The sequence below is a fragment of the Atractosteus spatula genome, chromosome 6 (genome assembly GCF_055471065.1).
Source record: "Atractosteus spatula isolate fAtrSpa1 chromosome 6, fAtrSpa1.hap1, whole genome shotgun sequence".
Classification (NCBI taxonomy): domain Eukaryota; kingdom Metazoa; phylum Chordata; class Actinopteri; order Semionotiformes; family Lepisosteidae; genus Atractosteus; species Atractosteus spatula.
This window is the reverse complement of record NC_142711.1, coordinates 35,116,589-35,139,675: the sequence shown is the minus strand read 5'-3', so window position 1 is coordinate 35,139,675 and position 23,087 is coordinate 35,116,589. Positions and strand designations below refer to the sequence as shown.

Genomic DNA, 23,087 nt, shown 5'->3' with positions numbered 1-23,087 from the left:
CTAATGTTTATTAATGCCCACTTGAATTCTGAATATTACAATTACATTCCACCGTTATTTGGATATTAAAACGGTTTTTGTAGTCTTGAGGAATTCAGCTTTCATGCGATTTTTATCTATTTTATGCAATTTCTTACGGCCTTTTCGAAATTACTGTACGGAATTGTGTTACAAATTTGTACATGTAAATCTCGACATTGTACATTGTTTTAGATGTGTTAAATATGTTCCCTGATTTAATATTTTATTAATGTTAGTTGGATATATTTACTGTACAGTATATTTGTTTTGCCCTTTTCTGCTTTAAAAAGGACCATTCAATACATTTACGGTTGAAAGTATTGTTTTAATCACTGCAGTTCGTAGTTAATTCACGGTAATTGATTTTACTGTTACAAACCCAGGTGGAAATCTGGAAAGTAAAAAATGTTACTTTTGAACCCTGGGTCAGTTTTACCTTGGACGTTCACCACAAGAAAATCTAGTTAACACAGAAGCATATTGGAGGTTTACCTTACCCTTCTGCGATTGATTATGCAATGTATCATAGCCTCCATTGAGAACCTCTCTACTTCTCCTCTACATCTCTACAAAATAAAATAACTGATAAACAGGTGCTTGTAGTTAATAAGAGGTAAAGACATTTAGTTAAATTTTAGGATTCTTGCCTCCTACAGTACATCTCCTTATTTCATTGGTTCAATAAAAGAACTGTTTTCTATTATAGTACACAATATACTTGTGTTATATTAAATGTTATTTCTATAAAAATGAGACCTGTTCTCAGATTCAGTGTGTAATGGATTTTACCAGGTCCAAAGAGAAGAGGTGTAAATTTCTTAGTTCACTGAAGGAAGGGATTTCATGGTGTTTAAGCCTTTGTAAGGTCTGTGCAATGGGAGACCCCAGGAGTGTGATCAGAGAGGACAGATGGGATGTACGGAAAGACATGGGATTGCTGAATGGAGAATTGAAAAGAAAGAGAACCTCCTCACACTCAAGAAGGGAGCAGAGCTCCTCTGACAGGTATGGCCTCTCTTACTTAGCTATGGGTAATTTACTGCAGGGGATCCCTTATTCTTTTTCTTGTCTTCATTCTAAGTGCATCCTTGATTAATAGTGTTCTTGAAAACTCGCATTAAGCTTTTCTCTTGATTAGATCTTTTCTTAGCTGTTTTAAGCTAAGAAAATACTGCAAAGGTGGAAGTGGTGAGAAAATAATCTCTTACTGTGTGCTGGAGTTCAGAATTTCTCTTATTTGGAAATATTTTTTAGCAATTAGGCCCTCGCAAAACTACAATGGGTAAATATAGGGGAGAAATCTAATCATAATCCAGTGCAACCACATTGCAGTAAAATCAAGTGAATGTCTCACAAGGAAGTTAAAAACCTGATAGAGATTTTAAATACAATATCATGAGTTGCAATATTGAATAGTGCTGCTTGCACTGTACTTGTTGGTGGACTTTGTATCATAAACTGCTGTTTTTGAAGCAGCAGTGTTTTAGTGAAGAGGGAAACTGGAGAAGTCTGTGCAAAAAAATATTCTCATCCTGGCTTTTTTCCTTAAAAGCATGTGAGGATCCACACCCGTTTTATTTCTGTGAAGACTGAAATATCAATGCAGTTGATATTAAAATGACAAATACTTGGAGGTCATTCATTGTGCAGCCCGTGTTGAAATGAAACTTTGCTGGACTGGACACCTCTTGAAAAGCATTCTGAATAAAGACATTTTTTCACTGAATTACTTTTGAATTGCCCACTAGTTATACTTAAAATTGTGTGATTAGTTTATTGATACTGAGTTGCTGCAATGTGAAGTATTCTAAAATAAAAACTAAGTAAATCAATAATAACACAAAGAAACATGCATCTAGGTCAGCAAAATAAAAAATGCATTACAGCTTTCTAATAAAAGAGCATAAACGGCAATCAGCTCTTAACAGGTAATGCCTCATTTTTTATTATGAATTTTTCACCATCAGGAAACGAAAGAAGGATGCCTCTCAAAAAAGTAAAAATGAAAACAAGGACCGATCATCTATCAAACGCACAAGTTCAAGGATGGAGCAGGTATTACAGTAGAACAGATTTAATAATTCCAGATATACCTATTTTGTAGTGCTTCTATGAACATAACACTTCTGCTTTTTCAGGAGAAATCCCTGTGCTCAGAACCATATGGGAAATCTCTTCAGGAACACAGGTTTGTTAGGTGAGCTTTCCTTTGCAGTGGATGAATCTTAAGGAAATTAAAGAGGAATTGCAGTCCCCAATCCCAGTTTCTCAGACAGGTTATTAAATCTGTGTAACAAAATAAATTCATCGATGTTATAGAAAAAAACCTACCAATTTTGAATTAAGCATAAAATCGGGAACTTAATGAAAGTACTGTAAGTCACCATGTTTTCACAAACTCACATTTGAGTTCACATAAATTGCAACGTGATGCGACCCTTCCTGCTCACTCGTCTCCTTAATGACTAATGTAATGTGATGCACGAACAAATAAACAGGTTGTGCAGCAGGCATTTCACTGCAGAAATATCCCAATGTGATCTGCATGCAGAGTTAACAAGTAATATTTCTTATTGGATTGAAAGAGATGTAATCACAAGCCTACTTGTTTACAATGTCATAGGGCTGCACAAATCACCGGAAGTTTTGTTACCTTGTTCTGAATCACAGAACATGGTGCTGTGCATACCTGGCAGTTTTGTCTATTTTGTGATGTAAATTGGAGGTTTTACAAGTTATTTTACTTTTATTGTAGTTTGAAATGCACTCATCAATGCTGATTCTTTCTAACCCAGAAATATGAAAATAGCATTGCAGTTGCAGTTCCCCTTTAATAATGTAATTTCAGTCTATATTTGTGTAAATTACATTAGAAATATCTGTCTGTAGTAAACAGAATATGTGAATTTAAGTTTCAGTCTTTGGATTGAATGGTGTTCTCAATATTCAGATGCCATTTCCAGTGTTACATTTGCAGTCATTTGTAGATGTTTTTATCGGTTAATTATGTACAGAACCATAGTAATATTTCTGAAATACCACCTCTGCATGGCATTTAATATCCTTTTCATTATTGATTTGCACAGATGTAGTTCTTCAAATTCCAAATGTGTGTACAGTATTCATCACACTTCTCATTTTGTCCTTAAGGAGAGTTCCAAACTGAAGGTTGCTTATAATGTATGAAGGAATTTCACATTATCTGTGGTGTTTTCTTACCTTGACAATGCTGGTTACATACCTGAATTGGTCTTTCAGAACTATAGGTTATCTTTCTGTTTTTGTTTGGAATTTTCTCCTTGCCCCCCCAACCCCACACACGCACACACCTCCAGTCAAAGGGCCTGTTTGCCGGAATCTGAGCACTACAGCAGAAGCACTGTGCAATAGGCATTGGACCCATCAGCACATCAGCTGCCAAGACTCAACCTGCCTGGGATCCAGTGATGCCAGTCTGCCAGGTCCATTATGGCCACAGCAATGCCAAGATGAGTCATCATGTAGTAAGAGTCCATGGCAAATCGTTGGCTGAAGACAGTAATCAAGACAATTGTGTGTTAGCAGTGAAATGCTGAACAAGGGAGTGGTGTGCTGGAACCCAGTTATACACAGGTTCATGTAACTGCTATTCTGAACATATTCTGTAGCGTTTCTGAGAAACTGCACCAAACCACTAATAAAATGCTAAATAAAAAGTAAATGTGTAAAAAATCCAAAGTTATGCAAGGTTGGGAACAAAATCTAGATTATCTGCTGGTGCAGGTTCTCATACTGTTCCCTCACAAGTCCAAAGTGCCACAGTGGCCACAGAACATGTTAAATGGACCTTATGTGAGAGGAGGTTGGATTACTGCATAAGTCCCCCACCACTCTCTATCAGTGGTATGGCCTCAACAGGAGAATACCCAAACTATAATCTGACAACTGCGATAGAAGCTCCATGCAATGAGCATATCAACAGTGGCACTCCAAGTCTCTCCTGTTCGTCCTCCACAGCATTATAACTGTGAGTACAGATGGGGTCTTCGAAAATGAAAGACCATAAAAGGCCAGTATCCAATGAAGGCAGGGGAGGGAACACAACTCCAACATTATTTTATCTGCAGTGAGAAAGGGTTATTGCCTGTAATGGGTTTATAAGTACAGAAAATATGAAAGGGAGAAAGCCATTTTTTCTGGGCATTTGTGGATCTTTGTGGAGCATGGAAAATATCAAGCTTCTTAATAGGTACAGTAGTTTTATTTCAGTTGATGGATTTATGAGAATTTCCTTTTGCAATACTTTTTTTCACAGAATTACTTGTGTGTGTGCGCTTCAGTTCTAATATCTCATTTTTGTATTTGGTAGTTATGAGAAGTCCAAATGGCCTGAAAGAACAGCACTAGGAAATAGTGAAGATAAAACCAACATAATAATGGTAAGATTGTTCTTTGCACATTAAATCAATAGCGTCTGCTAGATCCAACTACTTCACATCATTGAAAATCACCAATACAACCCCAGACATCTTTTCTCCCCCATCAACAGCTTGCTAAAGCCAAACTGCCCCACCACATCAACTGCCTCATTGCAACTTTGCAACACATTCTTAGATTTCTTTAGTTCCAAGATCGACAACATCCGGCATCACGTTCTCTCCACTACGCATATCATTTCCATACCTCCTCCCTCCTTATCCAACTTTTCTGGTTCCCTTTTCTCCAATCTCTCGTCTTGACTCATCATCCCTAAATAAACTAGTTATACACAGCCCACCACATCTATTTTAGATCCCATTCCCACCACTTTATTTCAGTCCTGTTTCTCTTCTCTGTGTCCCATTGTCCTCAATATTATAAATAAATCTTTACCAACGGTCCTCAAAACTGCTGCCATTACTCCCGTGCCAAATAGAGCCTAACATGGTTCTCGACAATCTTCACAATCTTTTCAAACCCCTCCAATCTGGCTTCCATCAACTTCACAGCATGGAAACTGCCCTGATCAAAGTTCCTAACGATCTTCTAATAGCTTGATTCTGGTTCTCTTTCTATACTCATCCTTCTTGATCTGAGTGCTGCTTTTGACACTGTTGACCATTGCATCTTACTTTCTCGTCCTGAGACTGTTTGGAGTTTCTGACACTGCTCTCAAATGGTTCAGGTCTTACCTCACTGATCGCTGTCACTTTGTCTCTCTTAATGGGTATAGGTCTGAAATTGGTCTTGTTAAGTCTGGTGTTCCTCAGGGCTAATACTGGGCCCTTTGCTCTTCAGCATTTATATGTTTCCACTTGGCCTCAGCTATCATTTCTACGCTGAATATACATCCATACCAAACCTGACACTGACGTGGCTGTCTCTATTCTATCTAATTGCATCTCTGACATTGTGGGGAAGAGCGGTGCATCTGTGCCTGTGGCTGGAAGGTTGCCGGTTCAAATCCCATGGCCGGCAGAGGAATCCTACTCTGTTGGGCCCCTGAGCAAGGCCCTTAACCCCAACTGCTCCAGGGGCACTGTACAATGGCTGATCCTGCACTCTGACCCCAAGCTTCTCTCTGTGTCTGTGTCTCATAGAGAGCAAGCTGGGGTATGCAAAAACACAAATTCCTCATGCAAGAAAGTGTATATGGCTAATAAAGTGATCTTATCTCTTAAAAAACTTGAATGGCTCAAAATTTCCTTCATCTTAACTGTGACAAGACTGAAGTCATGCTTATTGCCCCCCACATCAACTTCGTAAAGCCAGTCCTGTAACCCTATCTGTAGATGGTTCTGTACTTGAGCTTCAGTCAAAATTGAAAAACCTTGGGGTGATATTCAATTCTGGCTTAACATTCGACCCACATGTGCAGCATATTGTCAAAACATCTTTTTTTCACCTCAGAAACATCGCTAGACTACACCCTATGCTATCACTAACTGTGGCTGAAAAGCTGATCAACACATTTGTGTTTTCTCGAATTGACTACTGTAATGCTATACTTGCTGGGGTATCTAAATCTACTTTGAACAAACTGCAGTATGTCCAAAATTCAGCAGCCAGAATCCTGTCCAGGTCTAGTGCAAGTGATCACATTACTCCTATCCTGGAGTCCTTGCACTGGCTTCCTGAAAATTCCGTGTGGACTTTAAAGTCCTCATGCTCACCTATAAGGCTCTGCATGGCTTGGCACCTCAGTACCTGTCTGAACTTTTATCGCCCTACTCCCCACCTCGCAGCCTTCGTTCTTCTAATTCTGATCTCCTTACTGTCCCCCAAGCCCGTCTACATTGTATGGGTGACGGGGCCTTCTCCTGTTATGCCCCCAAGCTCTGGAACTCTCTGCCCAAGGATATCAGAGAGTCACCTTCTCTGAACTCCTTTAAATCCAGACTCAAAACCTTCTTCTTTAGAAGAGTCTTTATTTAACTGGTTCCATTCTTCACCCCTCTGCTTTTCTTAGTACCACCATCCACGGTCTCCTCTGTATGTTGTAATTGTGTTTTATCTTGTGTAGTCTTTTTATTTATTGTTGTTGTCATTCTGTAAAGTGCTTTGAGAAGCCACCTTTAAAGGCACTATATAAAATAAAGTTTATTATTATTATTAATATTAAATTGGCAGTTCTATTATAAATTCAAATCAATCATTAAAAACCTAAACCAAGCTATATGTTTTTGACTATATAATTAGGTTGAAGATATATGCAACTTCATGATCCAGTAGCTTAATGAAACTATATCTTGTTTTCCATAAAAAGAGTTATGAGAGTTTGCTACATATTTTCATGATACATTAACTCTCAATCTATACACTCTCTGCAATTTACATTCTACCATGTTACAAACCCAGTAATTCTTCATTCTTTCTTGAAGACGCAAGACCAAATTTTGGAAGTGATTTTACTTCTAAAATTTGTTGACTTATAATGACTCGTCTCCAATGGCTAGGTTGTAACTATTGATTTGAGTCTTTTGGTAACATAAGAAAAGTTACAATTAATAGTAGGCAATTCCATCCATCTTAAGGAAGGAGTAAGGAAAGAGTGACCCTTGTCTGGGGGTGATTAGAAAGGGAATAAGAAAGCATGTAAATTTTTCAGAGTTTTGTTGGAGAACACACTGCTTAAGTTGGCTCACTTTTCACAACTTGCAAATTAATGTTCTAATATACCCATAAATCTTCTGAATACATGTTCTTTATTTCCATGCATATCTGTTGGTCCAAAATTAAGTAGGTTTACAGCAGATAACGGTTTAATTCAGATTTTTTTTAAAACGCCATGTTATTATTTTCAACCACAAAGCAATAAAGCCATAAAAATAGAAATGTGAGTGACATCCTGTGGATGCCTTTTGAATTAACTATTCAAGGGTGCAGGATTCTGTTGTAATACTGGCACTCCTGTGTTTTGTAGCTGTTGTTGGGTCAGTAGACTATAACCAGTGTATCTTTTGTTTTTGCAGGATCATTCCTCTGTTTCTGATGATGAGTAAGTGGTCACTTGGGCTGAGAAATTGAGATTAGAAAACATTTGCTAATAAAAAACATTTCATATTAAGTTTACCAATTAGAAATAAAGCACTTCAATACTATTTCTGTTGTGTTGATCACAGTTAATCGGGTTCATGAAAATGATTTTAAGATTATTCAAACTGAGCATTAATTAGTTTATTTTAATTTCATGAGCGATATGACAAAACTAACTAGGAGCTGTGATTGCCTTTCAGTATGGAGGAGACCCCTGGATTTCTGGATATGAATAATAACATCTCCGCAGTGAGTAGAGAGGAGCAGCACAGTGACAGTGCACTTTGCTCTGAGAACCAAAAGGAAAGGTACTATGACATTTAACCATTATTTGCTTCGGCCCGCTGTGCCTCAGTTAATGATAAGAAAGATAGTAATAATATGGGGTATTAGTGAAATATTTTTTTGTTTTGTGGATCTTTGGTATACAGTATGTACATACAGCAGTTCTGGGTTATAACATTTTCAAGTATTAAAACATTTTGGTAGGTTATGTAAGTAAGTTTTGGATAGCTATTTTAAACATTTCAAAAACCTACGAATGTAAACATAAATAGGTGAAAATGTTTGTCAGAATAGGAATGTAGAGAAGTTTTACTCTGGCAGTCACTTGGGCAATATTAAAATTATAAAAACTATTTTTTTTGTCTGATTTAATATATCTTTATACATTACTGTAATGTGAGCATACAAATTGCTCTCTGCAATTACCTCACTTAATATATTTAATTATAGTAATGTGATATCATTAAGTACAATATCATAATATAATAAACAGTAACAAGTATTTCTATGCAGGTCAGAGGAAAAATCAGATGTGGAAAAGAACAAAATGGTTCACAAAGTCGAAAGGAAAGAGGTAGTTTTAACCCATCTTGTTTGTCTAAAGCAAGATTAAATAAATCTGGCAAATCTGGCATTCTCTATCTTGTACATATTATCATACTTTTAATTTTTAGATGTACATTTCATAACAACCAACACATAGCACATTTCTAAGAATAAAAAAGCATAGTGTCCGAGATTTGGAATTTAAGTTCTTGTTATGATTCTTATGTTGTTATTATAGCAAAATAATTAGTTTTCCATTTTGTCTTCTTGTAAATTAAAAGCATTTCTTGAATTTACAATGAAGCCAACAAAGATGTATTATAGTTCATGTAAAGCACAGAATAACTGTTCAGATTATTAATCCTAACTTTTAAAATATTTACTGTTGATTGTCGTAAAATTTGTTACCCCCACTAAAATGGCAGCTCCCACAGATGTGCACCAGTTGGCAAAGAAACTATTTTATTCTAAGTGTAAGTCATTTATTTACTGCAGAAAAATTGCAAAGTGAACAAAACAAGGGATGGAACCACAGAGCACAGCGACAGTCAGTCAGACCCTGGAGCTGAGGAAGAGGATGGTAACAACGCAATGAATAGGGAAGAGACAGAAAGAGAGATACAGAGGGAGGAGGGAGGGAAATCAAGGGACAGTAAAATGGACAAGCCTTCAAAAAGTGGGAAAAATAAAGTAAAAAAAGAAAAGGAACAGCAGGCCAAGTTCACAGACAACAGCAAAGAGCAGAGGGCAAGGGAGAAGAAAATAGATGAAGCAGAGCAGAGAAAAAGGAGAAAACTGCACAAAGGAAAGAAGGAAGAGGACGGAAATCCTAGGAGAGGGGATGAGAAGAAAAAAGAGGTGAAAAAATCTAAAATTGCCAACGATGAGCCTGAGGAAGGGGGTACTGCCAAAAAGAGGAAAAGAGAGAACAGAGAGGAGGAGCACAAGGAAAAGAAACTCAAGAAGGAAGAACAAGAGAAAAAGAAACAGGAAGAAGAAGCAAATAAATGGAAATGGTAAGTGTGTGGTAGCAAACTTGAATCGGACTGTAGTGCAACAGTGATGTGCACACAGTGTACACTTGATCACAAGGATCCATTTCATTGTATTTAATCTTTTTTTCATGTGTTCTTGCCATGGTATCTGCGTTACGTACCCTGTACTGTACTTTTGCAACACTTTGTAACTCTTAAAGTACTGGAAATGTCTTCAAGAGTTAAAATATCAGTTCAGTTTTTCTGGAGTTAGTGTTTACACTGGTGAAATAGTTAACTTTCCCTTATACTTAAATCACAGACTTTCTGTAGATTTATTTTTTGCCGTTTTTGAGTAAACCTCCACCTGTACACAGAGAGGACAATATAATACAGCAGTTGTTTTCAAGAAAATTACGATGTCCTTTGAACGTAAATGTAAACATTTTGCGTGTGTAGAAAACCTTTATCTTGGCAAAAAATGTATACAGTATACCTTTGGACAAAAATGTATAGGATAAAACATTACGATCGTCGTTTAAAGATATTGGAGTCACCTAGGTTCCAAATGTAAAAGATAAAATGAATAGGATGTACATTTTATGTCAAATTTGACTGTTAACAGGTTCATTATATTATCGTTATTTAAAGATAATTAAAATACGTCGTGAAGCTTGGAGAGATTTTATTTTCTCGTAAAGATGATGACCTTGCGGTGGAACAGTTGTAGATGAAGGAGATCATTTTTTTCATCTGCCGTTATGTGTATAATTGCGGGTTCCGAAAACTTTGTTTTCACTGGGGCGAAATTACATGCTGCACCGGGAGTCCTACAGTTTGAAGCGACTCCGCTGTATCGACTCCACGTGTGTTTTGATTCCGTGTACCGAATTACACATCTGGAATGATCAACTGTGTCTTTGGGACATCTTTGTCGATCCGTTGCTACCTGAGGTCTAGCAAACTAACAGGCGTCTTAGTGTGCTTGGTACACAGTTTTCCATGCTTTGGTTCCAGCTACTGGAGATCAGTGAAGACTGCAGCGATGAAGATAAGGTCAAATATTTAGACTGCTTCTGGAATGTTATTGTTTTTGCATTTAATTCTAGAATAAAAATCCAATCTAGTACTGTGTATATAACTAAATATCTGAAATTATGTTTACAGAATACGGATTGGTCTTTATTTAAGACCGGTTTGAACAGTTACCTGAACTAACCTAGGTCATTACCGATTTCATCATTGAATGCCGGGATAGAGCTCCGTGTAAATTAAGTGTTAAAGTTAAGATACTTTCTGCCTTTTAGGTAGTTATTTAGCCTCAACAGCACACACAGTAGTAGGCAGCAGTAGTGGCCATGAGTGTCCGAAATATTCGCAAGTGGAATACAGTGTACACCAGGTTTTAATTGCAACTACAGGTACTGGTACTGTTTATATCAGTTCAAGTTGGATCTATCTGATGAACATTAATCTGAATTTGTTTTTGTGATCTCAAGAGTTATCTAAATGTTTGTATGAAAACACGACCATTCAGATAATAGATTTCTTAATAACTGTTTTTTTTAAGTAATAGACATTTGTCTAAATGTGATGGCAGCTTGTGTCTACCTTTCACTACACCAGGAAAGCCTCACAATGGTTAAGCTGTGAGCTTCTTGCATATCTTGCACAGCCTTAGTGAATCTGCATATCAGATAGTAAGGTTGCTCTGAGCACAGTTGCATTCTCCGAATTATTGTAAAGGTTTGGAAACAAAACTTATGTAGAGGATAACAGTGATATTTGTTTCTCCTTCACTGTATCCTCTGTTTTATTAATAATGAAGACTGAATAGCTGTTATATCTTATAAAATCATGTGTGATGTCGGCCTCTTTGATTTCCCTTATACGGTATTAGAAAAACTTGTACATGTGATGTGGTGGTTGTGCATTGTCTTGTAAATCAAGTTGCAGTACATATGCAAACCACTGCTTAAAGTTTGGTAAATCTGTGCTCTGAAACCTGTGCACTACTAGGGAAACTCTTGAAAGAAACAACAATATTTAATATGCCAACACTCTTATTAGGAAGTACACAGCTTTCCTTGTAAAAAGAGAATATATTGGACTGCCATCAAACTTAGACATCAATGTTGTTGGCTCCAGACATAGTAGATATGAACCTAGGAATACACTATAGAATTAACAGGTCTTTCAAGTCCAAAGCTTACATGTACAAGGAATTCCCAAGTTTGTTAATGGAACAGTACATAATGGTTAACAAATTACCATTCTTGATGGTAAGAAACAATATGAAGTGGGAATTTTGTACTGGGGTGTATTTTGCGTCCATTTCAGATTGCTGGAGTTCAGTATTTTTACACAGTATCACAGATTGACAGCAGAATGTGTACAAATGCAAATGTCTATCTTGAAAACATCAGTCTCTTTACTCTCAAACATTTATTTATACTTTATTCCCTTTTTTAAATATGTGTCAGCTTCAGGAAATAGTCATTAAATTTCCTTTTCATTAAAAAATATATAGTGCCACTCAAATTTTATAGTTGTTTATTACTGTCGTTTATTCTTACAGGTGATCCAAGTGCCACTCTGAGCTGTGTATACTGTATATTGTGGAGGGTTCAGGGCTGCAGTGAGCCGTGCACTTCTGTGTTTCAGGTGGGAGGAAGGCCAATCTTCAGATGGCACCAAATGGCAGTTTCTTGAGCACAAAGGACCTCTTTTTGCACCAGAATATGAGCCTTTGCCTGAAAATGTTAAGTTCTATTACAGTGGTGAGTAATGGGCTGTGATTTATTTTACTTTTTGCTGACATTTATTTCATCAGGCAGTACTTAAAAGTGCCCTGCAAAATGAAAACTGCTAATTTTATTTTGTCTGGGGAAAAAAACAACTGTTTTTTCCTGCTTTTACTCATCCTGTTAGTACAGGAATAGTAACTGAAAGTTTTGAGAATTAGAAATTTTAACTCCATGGTGTATTATAAGGGGGTGTTTGGTGGGTATAGCTGTACTAATACAGGTTCAATGCTTTTTTATTTGCAGGCAAGCCTGTCAAACTCAGTTTGACTGCTGAGGAAGTGGCTGTGTTTTATGCCAAGATGTTAGACCATGAGTATACCACTAAAGAAGTGTTCCAGAATAATTTCTTCCATGACTGGAAGCAGGTGCATATGTTGATTTTAAACTTTTTTAATCAGTTATTTACTGTGTGCCTGGATAAATCTAGTAGTAGATCACCAGTGATCTTTTGTCTTAGTGTTAATATATATTTTTAGGTCACTAAACAAAATGTTTTTCATAATGTTGCAGACCAGTACCTTTTAGTGTTCTATCACCCACTGCTTTCTTTGTTTTATTGTTATTTTTATGTGAACACTAAAAACAATGCCAATTGTCTCCTTTTTACCAGGAAATGACAGCTGAGGAGCGGAGCTTGATCAAGGACTTGTCCAAGTGTGACTTTAAAGAGATACACCAGTACTTTGAAAAGAAGGCAGAGGAGAAGAAGGCAATGACCAAAGAAGAGAAACAAGTAATAATGTTTGTACTGCTGGGGATTTGAGGGATGGTATAATGTACTAGAAAGTAAGTTCTGCTTAACCTCCAGTGGACATATTGACATGGATGTTTGGCAACCTGAGAGGAGGCTAGACCTTATGGACTCTGAAAGATGTTTGTTTTTCATTTCCTTGGGTTAGGTCTGGTGTGGTGCAAAGGGATGAACTAAATAAGATTTAGAGTTTCCACACTAAAGACAAACAAGTGCATATTTGACAAATTGTGGCTAAGGATCTGCGCCTGTGGCTGGAAGGTTGCCGGTTTGTATCCCGCAGCCGGCAGAGGAATCCTACTCCATTGGGCTCCTGAGCAAGGCCCTTAACCCCAGCTGCTCCAGGAGTGCCGTATAAATGGCTGACCCTGCGCTCTGACCCCCAGCTTCTCTCCCTGTCTGTGTGTCTCATGGAGAGCAAGTTGGGGTATGCGAAAAGACAAATTCCTAATACAAGAAATTGTATATGGCCAATTACGTGATCTTAGATCTTAATCTTAATTAAAGGACACATCTCCACACTCTCTTCGTGTTAAAACGTACCAGCACCTATTGGCAGGCTGTGATGTGCATATGGTCTGAGTTTGTTAGGCACTGAAGAAGGCAGCAGAAATGGTGACAGAGGAGTATGGGTACTGTCTCCTGGATGGCCATCGAGAGAAGATCGGTAACTTCAAAATTGAGCCCCCTGGACTGTTTAGGGGTCGAGGGGATCACCCCAAGATGGGAAAACTAAAAAGGAGGATTCAGCCAGAGGATGTCATCATCAACTGCAGCAAGTGAGGGCGAGTGGCTGGACAGTGCTAAGGATATTTAATCTGGAAAATAACATCTGTGGTATTGTTGTTCCATGTCTTTGTTTTTTTCTGGAATTTATTAAGATACCTGTGCATTAAAATATTCCAGAGCAGGAGAATCAGTGCAGTGAAATTCTTGTTTAATCATTCTAAACTTCTGTTTTAGATTCTGCTTTCACCAATGTGTAAAAACTATCAGGAATTAAATGGAGATAATGTTTGAAACACGTTTTTTCAGTTTTAGTCCAATATTAGTTAAATATACTTTGTAAAGACTGAATGTACACAAAGTGCTAATCCAGCCTTTGTTTTCATGTTTACTTTTCATTTTTATTTCCCTGTTAACCACTACCTTTCCTCTTATTGAAGGTCAAAGAATGGATATTTGTGACAGCCTTTGGCCTAGAATTGTGATTACCACTTCTGTTTTACTTCTCTCTAGAGAATCCAAGATCCCTGTGCCTCCTCAGGGTCACAAGTGGAAGAAGGTCCAGCATGACAACACCGTGACCTGGCTGGCCTCCTGGGTGGAGAACGTGCAAGGGGGCATCAAGTACATCATGCTCAACCCCAGCTCCAAGCTCAAGGTCAGGAAGCACAGCCACAGGTTGTGGCTCTTTGCATCTTGAGTTTGGAATCAAATGTGAAATGTAGTTGTGCTGTACTTTTCTTTTTGTGGAAATGCCACAACTGTAAAAAAATACTCTGCATTATATTACTTGTTGGCAGCAGGAATCTTTCTGTGTGCTGCAAAATCATGTAGGCTTACATTTCAGTTGAAATACGTAAAGTTGTGGTGGGAATGATTGGTAAAGTGCAAATTTAAGATTCCACCAATTTAGTCAAGACTAAGGTTCTTTATTTTCTAGGATTTTTAGATAGCGTATACAAGGACAAATCTGCAGTTTCAAAAATAACTTTTTTTAATCGCAAACAAGGGAGAGAGACAATGTTGTCATCTTTGACTGTGCCAGACTGCTGCTTTTGCTATTGATTTGCTTCTACAACAGAAGGTGTACATGGAGACATATTGTTCAGATCACACATCTGTGAATCTGCACTGTATGAAAGGTTGTGTGCTGGTCTGTCTCTGTGTAGGGAGAGAAGGATTGGAAGAAGTATGAAGTAGCTCGGAAACTGAAGGACAAGGTGGACATGATTCGGCATCAATACCGTCAAGACTGGAAGGCTCGGGAAATGAAGAGAAGGCAAAGAGGAGTGGCTATATACTTCATAGACAAGGTGCCTTATTTATGCTTATTAAGGCACTCCCGCAATCATACCTTATAGTCAGATGTGTGTTTATTGCTAAGTAGTACTGGTTGAGCATGCTGCCGTGAACATTTTCTAAGGCTGTTTTCTTTCAAGATTCACTTTTTACTTTGCCCTGCATAGTTTTGTGCATTAATGTCAAACAAGCCTTAACTCCTCAAGAGGAGACTCTTTCTTATGCAAAAGGTTTGTAGGAGTAGGGAACAAGTTACTCAGCTATGGTTTTTTAAGCTGATAGCCTTTTTTTATAAAATGGCTAAGTGCTTTCTCTTTAAAAGTTTGAAAGTTTTGGTGTTTAAAAACTCCAGTGTTTGCAATGTCTATTACAAAGGGAGGACAAGGTAAACCAGTAAACTGCGTTTTGTGTCACCACTGTGTGATACAATGTCCAGTTCTGAGCAAGTATGCAGCTGACAAGTCAGTTTCCAGCTATGGAACTGGCATGTCTGAGGTCCTGTGGTATGAGGTATGGTGTGTGATGCCTCTGTTTGACTGTGTGCGTCTTCCCAGCTGGCCCTGCGAGCAGGCAATGAGAAGGAGGAGGGGGAGACAGCGGACACAGTGGGATGCTGCTCTCTCAGAGTGGAGCACATTACACTGCACCGCAGGCTGGACGGCCAGGATCACGTGGTGGTGTTTGACTTCCTGGGCAAGGACTCCATCCGCTACTGCAACCAAGTGCCTGTAGAGAAAGCCGTAAGCTGTCTTCTGACAAATCTCCAGTCATGGGGCTTAAGCAGTGGTATGGGTTGCAGTGCTGCTGTTCGAACAAATTTAGTTCAGTTTCTGCCTCATTCATGAGGATGTTGTGCTACCAGCATTTTTTAATTATTTTACTTGCCAAAGACCTTAAACTTCATTTCTATGATTATTTTATTATTAAGGATTATTTTTTTTGCCAAATTGGTTTCTTTGATACTAAGTACATAGGTGTACTATCCTTTAATGCAAGGTCATTTAACTTTCCCTCCAGTTTTACCTTATTTTATATAGCATTCTAAATAACTTGCATGACTCAGTGGCGTTTCAGCTGAATTGCAGGTCCCACTGAAGAAACAAACCCCAAGATTCAGTGAGGTACCAGCTGTATTGTTCCCTGTGCTCTGTAAAATTGATCTCCCTTCTGTTCTGATGACAAAAAGAAGGTCTTTGTATTTTTGTTAACTGTAATTGTGGATTTTGATCATCCCCCAAACAGGTGTTCAAGAATTTAAAGCTATTTATGGACAACAAGAACCCAGATGATGACTTGTTTGACAGAATCACTGTGAGTGTGTGTTTTATTTGTGCCATCATGCTGTTATCTTTTTCAGTTTTCCAAGCAATCTGGACTTCTGTTCCTTTGCTTTGTCTTTCCTTTACATGTGACACCACAGACCATTTATTTTTTTGTCTTTCCCCAGACTGGCTACTTAAACAAGTCCCTACAGGAATCAATGGATGGTCTGACAGCCAAGGTGTTCCGAACATACAACGCTTCTTTCACCCTACAACAGCAGCTGAACAAGTTGACTGATCGTATGTGTATTTCAACTTGTATAACTGTTTTGACCTCTGGTCTTAAACTGAAAAAGCTAAGTTAGTTTGATGTCTAACTTTATCTCCACAGCATTTCTAATTATCTAAAACTTTTATATAATGTACTGTATGTAAATATTCTGAAAGTATAGCCAATTTAAATTTCAAAATGGTATTCGGGTGGTACAATGTTTCCACTTTTCCTGCAGTTCTGCATTAAGTCACTAATATTCTAAAATTTTCTTGATCAGATTTTCTTAATCTTCAGATCCTTCCTTTTCTTCCACTCCAGAAATAATACTTCAGTTGAGTCAATTCATAATCACTAATGTATTTTGAGAGTACCTTGGCTGGATGGGAAATCTTGGAGCACACAGCTTCTTTGTGGGATGTAAATGTACATTAATGTATTTTTACTAGGTTATTTTTGAGAGCTGTCTGGAAGATGCCAGAGAAGCATGATTAAAATCTAAAGTGGTGTTCTGTCTTGCTATCTTAAGCTGACCAGACTGTGGCAGAGAAGATCCTGGCCTACAATCGGGCAAACAGGGCTGTGGCCATTCTCTGCAACCATCAGAGAGCAGCACCGAAGACCTTTGAAAAATCCATGCAGAATATTCAGGAGAAGGTAAATCAACCTCAAGTTCTTTTTCTGTCTATGGTATTGTCATTGAAGTATAGTCAAGACTAGGATGTTACATATATCTGCTCTTCCATAGTCCTGTGACATCTTATGGAATAAGAGCAACACTAATTTAACTAGTATTATGATATGTGATGCTCTTTACCAGTTGAATGGGAAACATGGCCCTCTATGCTTGCATGTAGTTGAAAGTCCCAGTGCTCTGGCTAAGCTACTTGTAGGTAAATAAAATACAGACTAAATTTTTCAATCCCACAATAGCTGCTTAAAAATTACAGTGCCCTCTAGATTTATTGGCACCCTTGATGAGCAAAAAAAATAAACATTTTTTTCAAAACCACATGTCACAATGCTGGAGCAAAAATGTGGTTTTTCAACAGCAGTCTTAGAGGTTGTTGTATATCAAATACTTGGTTTAACATTTTAGTTTTGTAATTCTTAAAACTTACACCATTAAAATTATTGAATATAAAATATTCTGTTCTCTCTTAAGGGGCTTTGTGGTGTAGAAAAGGGCTGCCTAAAGATTACAGCTTAGAAATCTGCAGAAAAGGCTTTTTAGGCTAGCTTGTAACCTCACAGTTTTGTCAGAGATATGAAGGCTCTGAGAGTACCCCCTCATTTGTCAGTTTAAAAATAATTGCATTTGTATATCACCATTTATCCCAAAGCTTTATAATATTGGAACTCGCTTCACCGCTGATGTGTAGTACCAATTTTGTGCCGACAGCCCTACTGCATAACAGATCCTTTGGAGAAGTGAGAATTTGCTTCTCCAATTAAATGAGAACTTTGCATACAGTAGGTCTGAGTGAAATGTAGCCAGGTAACTGGAATTAAAGACGCCTACTCTTTTAAATGTTGCCATTGGATCTTTAATGACCTAGTAGTCGAAATATCAGTTTAACATCTCATCCATAGGATGGCACCCCTTACAGAAAGGTCACAATACTGGGCATTAGGTTAGAAATTCTACACCTGCACCATTCAGTATAGTTTTACTTTGACTGGCTTTCAGTACTGCTCAATGGTTGAAAATAGTCATGAAGGAAGAGCTTGCATGCTGCTTGTTTCTTTGAAAGCTAAATGGGAAGCACAGCTGGAGAGCCACATGCACTCTTTGTGCCATTGTTGGGCACCCCTGCTCACGAAAGTTGAAAATAATATAGAAGTGGACATAACTGATGGCCTTTACAGCAGTTAGCATTATTGTGCATTGTTAAATTAAAAGTAATTGCCAGCCTTTCCACTATAGGGATTTCCCTTTGGGAATATTTCCGTACAGAAAGAATTATAGAAAAAAGTCTGTAGTCACTTGGTTGTTTGGAGATGGTCACGATTCCCTTATGCCAGACACAGCATGTGCTACATCTGAACATGTTCCCCGTTTTCTGCAGATTGCACAGAAAGAGCAGCAACTGGAGGAGGCAAAGAAGGAGCTGAAAAAAGCCCAAGAGGAATACAACAGGGAACCAAGTGATAAACTAAAGAAGTGAGAATGGGCAAACTCTCACACACTCTTACACCCTTTTTTAAGAAGCTTTATTTGTGTTACAGGGTGGTAGAAGGATAATTTTTTTTCACCAATGTATAAGGAAGAAAATCCCATTAAAGAAGAGATTTTTACACATTATATAGTGATTTTACTCTTCTGCCTCTATTAGGCTGGTTGAGAAGAAGGAGAAATTGGTGAAGAGGTTGGAGGAGCAGCTCAAGAAGCTGATTCTCCAGGCGACAGACCGAGAGGAGAACAAACAGATCGCCCTGGGGACGTCCAAACTCAACTACCTCGACCCAAGGATCACTGTGGCCTGGTAACTTGCGAGTTTGTCTTGTGTGATTGCTTTTCTGTCTATATCAGCCTTATTTTCTTTATAAATTAGAATGATTACAAACACTGATGCTATTTGGCCCATCTTTATCAAAAAGACATGATAGTTCAGTGTAACCGATATTTCTTGCTATTACCGTAATTATAAAACATTTGATTTGGAAATTATTGGATTTAATTTTGAATTACCTATATTCAATATACAATTTTAATGATTGTATCTTCAGGAACATATGTTTTCACTTGAAGCAGAAAGGCAGCCTTACGTATTTACATTTTAGATTACTTTGAGGTAACCTATGAATTAAAGATTTTTCACTGGAATTTAGAATTTTATGTGATATTCTTTTAGACATCTTTCACATTACATTCTGTACAATCCACTTAGCTATTTCTTACTACAGTCTCTGTACAGGTGTGTATAATAGTCAATCATTTGACATGCTTTATAATTATCTAATCAATGTAAAATTATAAAATACTTGTGGTTTAATTCTCCTCCTCTCATGTTTTCCACCATCTTCATATTTATAATCTAGTGTAGAATTTATATAATTTGAATTCTAAATATAAATTTGATTTCCTTTTTTGATTCACGATTTATTGAAAATGACATTTAATTAATTTGTTATTTATCGGTTTACTATGTAATCAATGTTAATGTGGGGCTGTTGCAGTGTATGGTTTGCAGTATAATGAACTTTCTAGACAGAGACGTCCAGGGAGTTCATCTGTAAATGCTATCAACTGGTTAAGCACCTTGAGTGGATGATCCATAGGCTTAAGACCCAGATTGTTGATCTCCACTGCAGCACAAATTTAGAAGAGGTGCAGTAACTTGTTGATTCCCTATAAAGAGACACACCACAAGCAGCCAGGAGGCTTTAGAACAGTGAGGGAGAGAGAAATTGGTGACCAGAGGTTCACATATACAGGAAAGAAGATGCACATCACACAAGAGCTTGCTTCCGGGCCTTATTGGAAGTTGGTCTGGGCACTGACGGCCAGCAGGAAAATGGGAGGACTGATGGGACATGTGGGAAAACTGAGCATAATATTAAGGAGCATAACCTCATATTAGGCAGATGTAAACAGTGGTGTGCCACAGGGACCCATTGCTTTTCCTGATCCATATCAACTATTTAATATACTAACCATATTAGAATAGCAGAAAGGGAATTATTTAGACAGTTGCAGATTGGGCAAACACTTGGCAAATTAAATCTATGTAATCTGTAATTTATATAATGTAAAACATACTATATAATATAATGAAGAACATACACTGTACTGTACATATAATACAAATGATTCAGAGCTGTAGGAAGCTATACACAGAAGAGATCTAGGTTTTTTCATATAGATTCCTGTCCATATCAAGACAGTGCTGTATAGGGAAGCAATAATAAACTAACATATTGGATGTTTAGCAAAAAATTCAATTTAAATCCTAGAAAGAGATACTTAAGATTTACATTGCACTAGTAAGACTTCACACACAATATTGTGTTTAGTTTTGGTCACCATACTGCAATAATGAAAGAGTTCAGAGAAGAATGACAGCAGTGATTCCTGGTCTTGGACGACTGTCATATACAAACAGGTTAAGGGAGCTAGATCGCATCAGTCGGGAACAAAGAAGATTGAGAAAAGAGATTTGATTCAAGTGTAGCAAAACAAAGACACAGACCACATATAAACTAAAAGAAAATTCACTTAGGGTGGAAAATAAGACATGCTCAATAGTTGTGAGCATCTGGAACAGGCTTCTTAGCCAGGTGGTTGAAGTCTAAATTCTGGGCATTTCTAAAAAATGTCTGGAGGCAATTTTAGTTTGATTTCGCTACTGAACGTAATGGGCCTAACAGCCTCCTCTCATTTGCATTCTGTCTTACTTTTTCATATGTGTGGTGGCTCTGGCACAGGTCTTTCTATGCTGAAGGACTACAGATTTGAATAAATGTCACCCTTTTTTGGACATTAAAGTTCTTTTAAATCTAAAACTTTAGAATCTGTGTCATGCCATTCATTCACATTAATGCAGAATTCGATTGTAAAAGTTAGAAGTGCCACAAGGACTAAAAGTATCATAATAATCAGTTAATACAGTTGTGCTAATCACATAGATTTTGCATATTCATGTGGTATTTGTGCTTGTAGATAAAAAAATAAATTATTTCTGGTAAATAAATAGCAGTACATTTAAGTTAATACTTCTGTTATTTAATTATTTTGTTACTTTTCAGAAACAAACATTATAGTATTGATGTACTATGAGTTCATGTTGCTATTTTCTTATTTTTGTTTTAACAGGTGTAAGAAGTATGGAGTACCAATAGAAAAAGTTTATAACAAAACCCAGAGAGACAAGTTTGCATGGGCAATCGACATGACTGAAGAAGACTATGAGTTCTGAAAATGTACAGACGAATGGATCAACTGGGAAAGGGTTGTGGACTGCATACTTTGTGCTCAAATAGAACTCTAAGAGTAAGCTTTATTTCAGAGATTATTTACTCTGTAAAGTATGCACTTTAAACTTAACTGAGATAGGAGATAGAGGATCCAGTGACTTGTCGGCACAAGACGTTTTCATTCAGTTATTTCAGCTCCCCTGTAACTCGCAGTTCACAACAATAAAAGAATCTGTGTAAGGTTTGTTATTCTGTCAACGTTCACAGTTGAGATGCACAGGCCATATATCTTATTTTGTGCTTAATATTTTTAGCTACATTTTTACGGTTTTGCACTGAAATTCTCTTCTCCTTTATTTTGCTTTTTGTCTTTGTCTTTTGGATTTCTTTTGTCTGTCGTAAAAATGTGGACCTTAAATAATAGAAGGAAAAGGTTTTCTGTATTAGATTTGTTCCCTGTTTTGTGAATTGTGCAGTGAATTTAAAAGAAGAGTGATTGTAGAAGCTCAGCATGTTGTCATGCCTTAATAAAGAACAGCACGAAAACTGCAGCCAAACCATTTGAATGCCTTCTAGTGCTTGACTATACTGTAGGTGCTCCACAGTGCACACAACTTGCAATTACTCAACTTACAAACAAAAGTAATGATTTAATCATGCATCTGAATTTCAGACCTCTGTGCCACTGTCAGTTTTTATTGATAGTTCTTTATGCAATGAAGTATAGGAGTTTGGAATAAGCTACTCAGTAATGTCAAAGTCAATGCTCTGGTTTCTTTCAAGATGCAGTTGGGTGAGGTTATTGGATTAAATAACTACTACTTAGCACTCTAGGTATGCCAAATAGCATCCTTTCATTTGTAACCTTTCTTATTTTCTTGTTATTGGTCTTATGGACATTTCCTACAGAGATAATGAAAAATGAAACTTTAACATTACATGTAGGGTGACGGCAGACATTAAAAATCCGGAAAGGTACTGACCAACCCAACACAGGGGACTTCAAGGTCACCTGCTCAAAGATCTGATAACACAAGGAGAAGATTAGTTTAGGAGCATTCAGGAGACGTTTTTTTACAACGCAATGATCTCCGCAGCCATCTGCTGAAGGGTGACTCCATGAGATCCTTTGAAAAAAGCAGCTTGATAGAATGATCTATCTTCAGGCTACTAGCAATACAAGGTAAAAATGGACCAAATGGCTGCATCTCAGTGCAACCTTTCTTATAATCTCATTTAAAAAATATATAGAAATCACCTTAATTTTTAGGTCGGGTGGATAGCTGAAAAAAGAAGAAAGAAACCTGAAGAAGGCTCCACGGCCGAAACCTTAATTTCTAGACTTGTAACTGCCGTTTTCTTTTGTCAATACCTATAAATAAAATGCTATATTAAATTGTACATTTAGTGAAGAACAAATCAGTGTTCACCTTTGTTATGTAATTGCAATAATAATATTTGGTCTCGTAGCTGAATTATTCAAATTTAAACTATTATTTCTATAAAACTCAGATGTGTAGGGGGGCGTGTTAGCAATGGCTGCTTAATTCTTTCGCTCTCTCGGTTGTTTTAAAAAAAACAACAATCTCGTCAAAATCGTAATTTAAATAATTTAAAACAAACAGTAAGTGTTAGGCAACAATGGAAAAACGAGGAAGAGGACGTAAAAACACTCAAAACTACCCGACAAAGGATTTTGAAGAGGAACGTGGAGACCGAAATAGTCCTCCCCCA

At 37.4% G+C, this 23,087-nt stretch overlaps 1 protein-coding gene across 1 annotated transcript; it reads left to right on the top strand.

The window, feature by feature from the left end:
- Positions 1–895: 895 nt before the first annotated feature.
- Positions 896–21,899, top strand: LOC148832820 (DNA topoisomerase I, mitochondrial-like). Its single transcript, XM_088918916.1, has 21 exons — positions 896–1,026; positions 1,989–2,076; positions 2,160–2,218; positions 4,370–4,439; positions 7,452–7,477; positions 7,716–7,823; positions 8,314–8,374; positions 8,842–9,362; positions 11,985–12,100; positions 12,371–12,492; positions 12,738–12,860; positions 13,470–13,657; positions 14,118–14,262; positions 14,774–14,917; positions 15,458–15,643; positions 16,146–16,214; positions 16,351–16,465; positions 16,966–17,093; positions 18,506–18,600; positions 18,773–18,922; positions 21,253–21,899. Exons 1-21 carry the CDS (start codon positions 896–898, stop codon positions 21,353–21,355), a joined length of 2,748 nt encoding a protein of 915 aa, XP_088775042.1. The 3' UTR covers positions 21,356–21,899.
- The last annotated feature ends 1,188 nt before the right edge of the window (positions 21,900–23,087 follow it).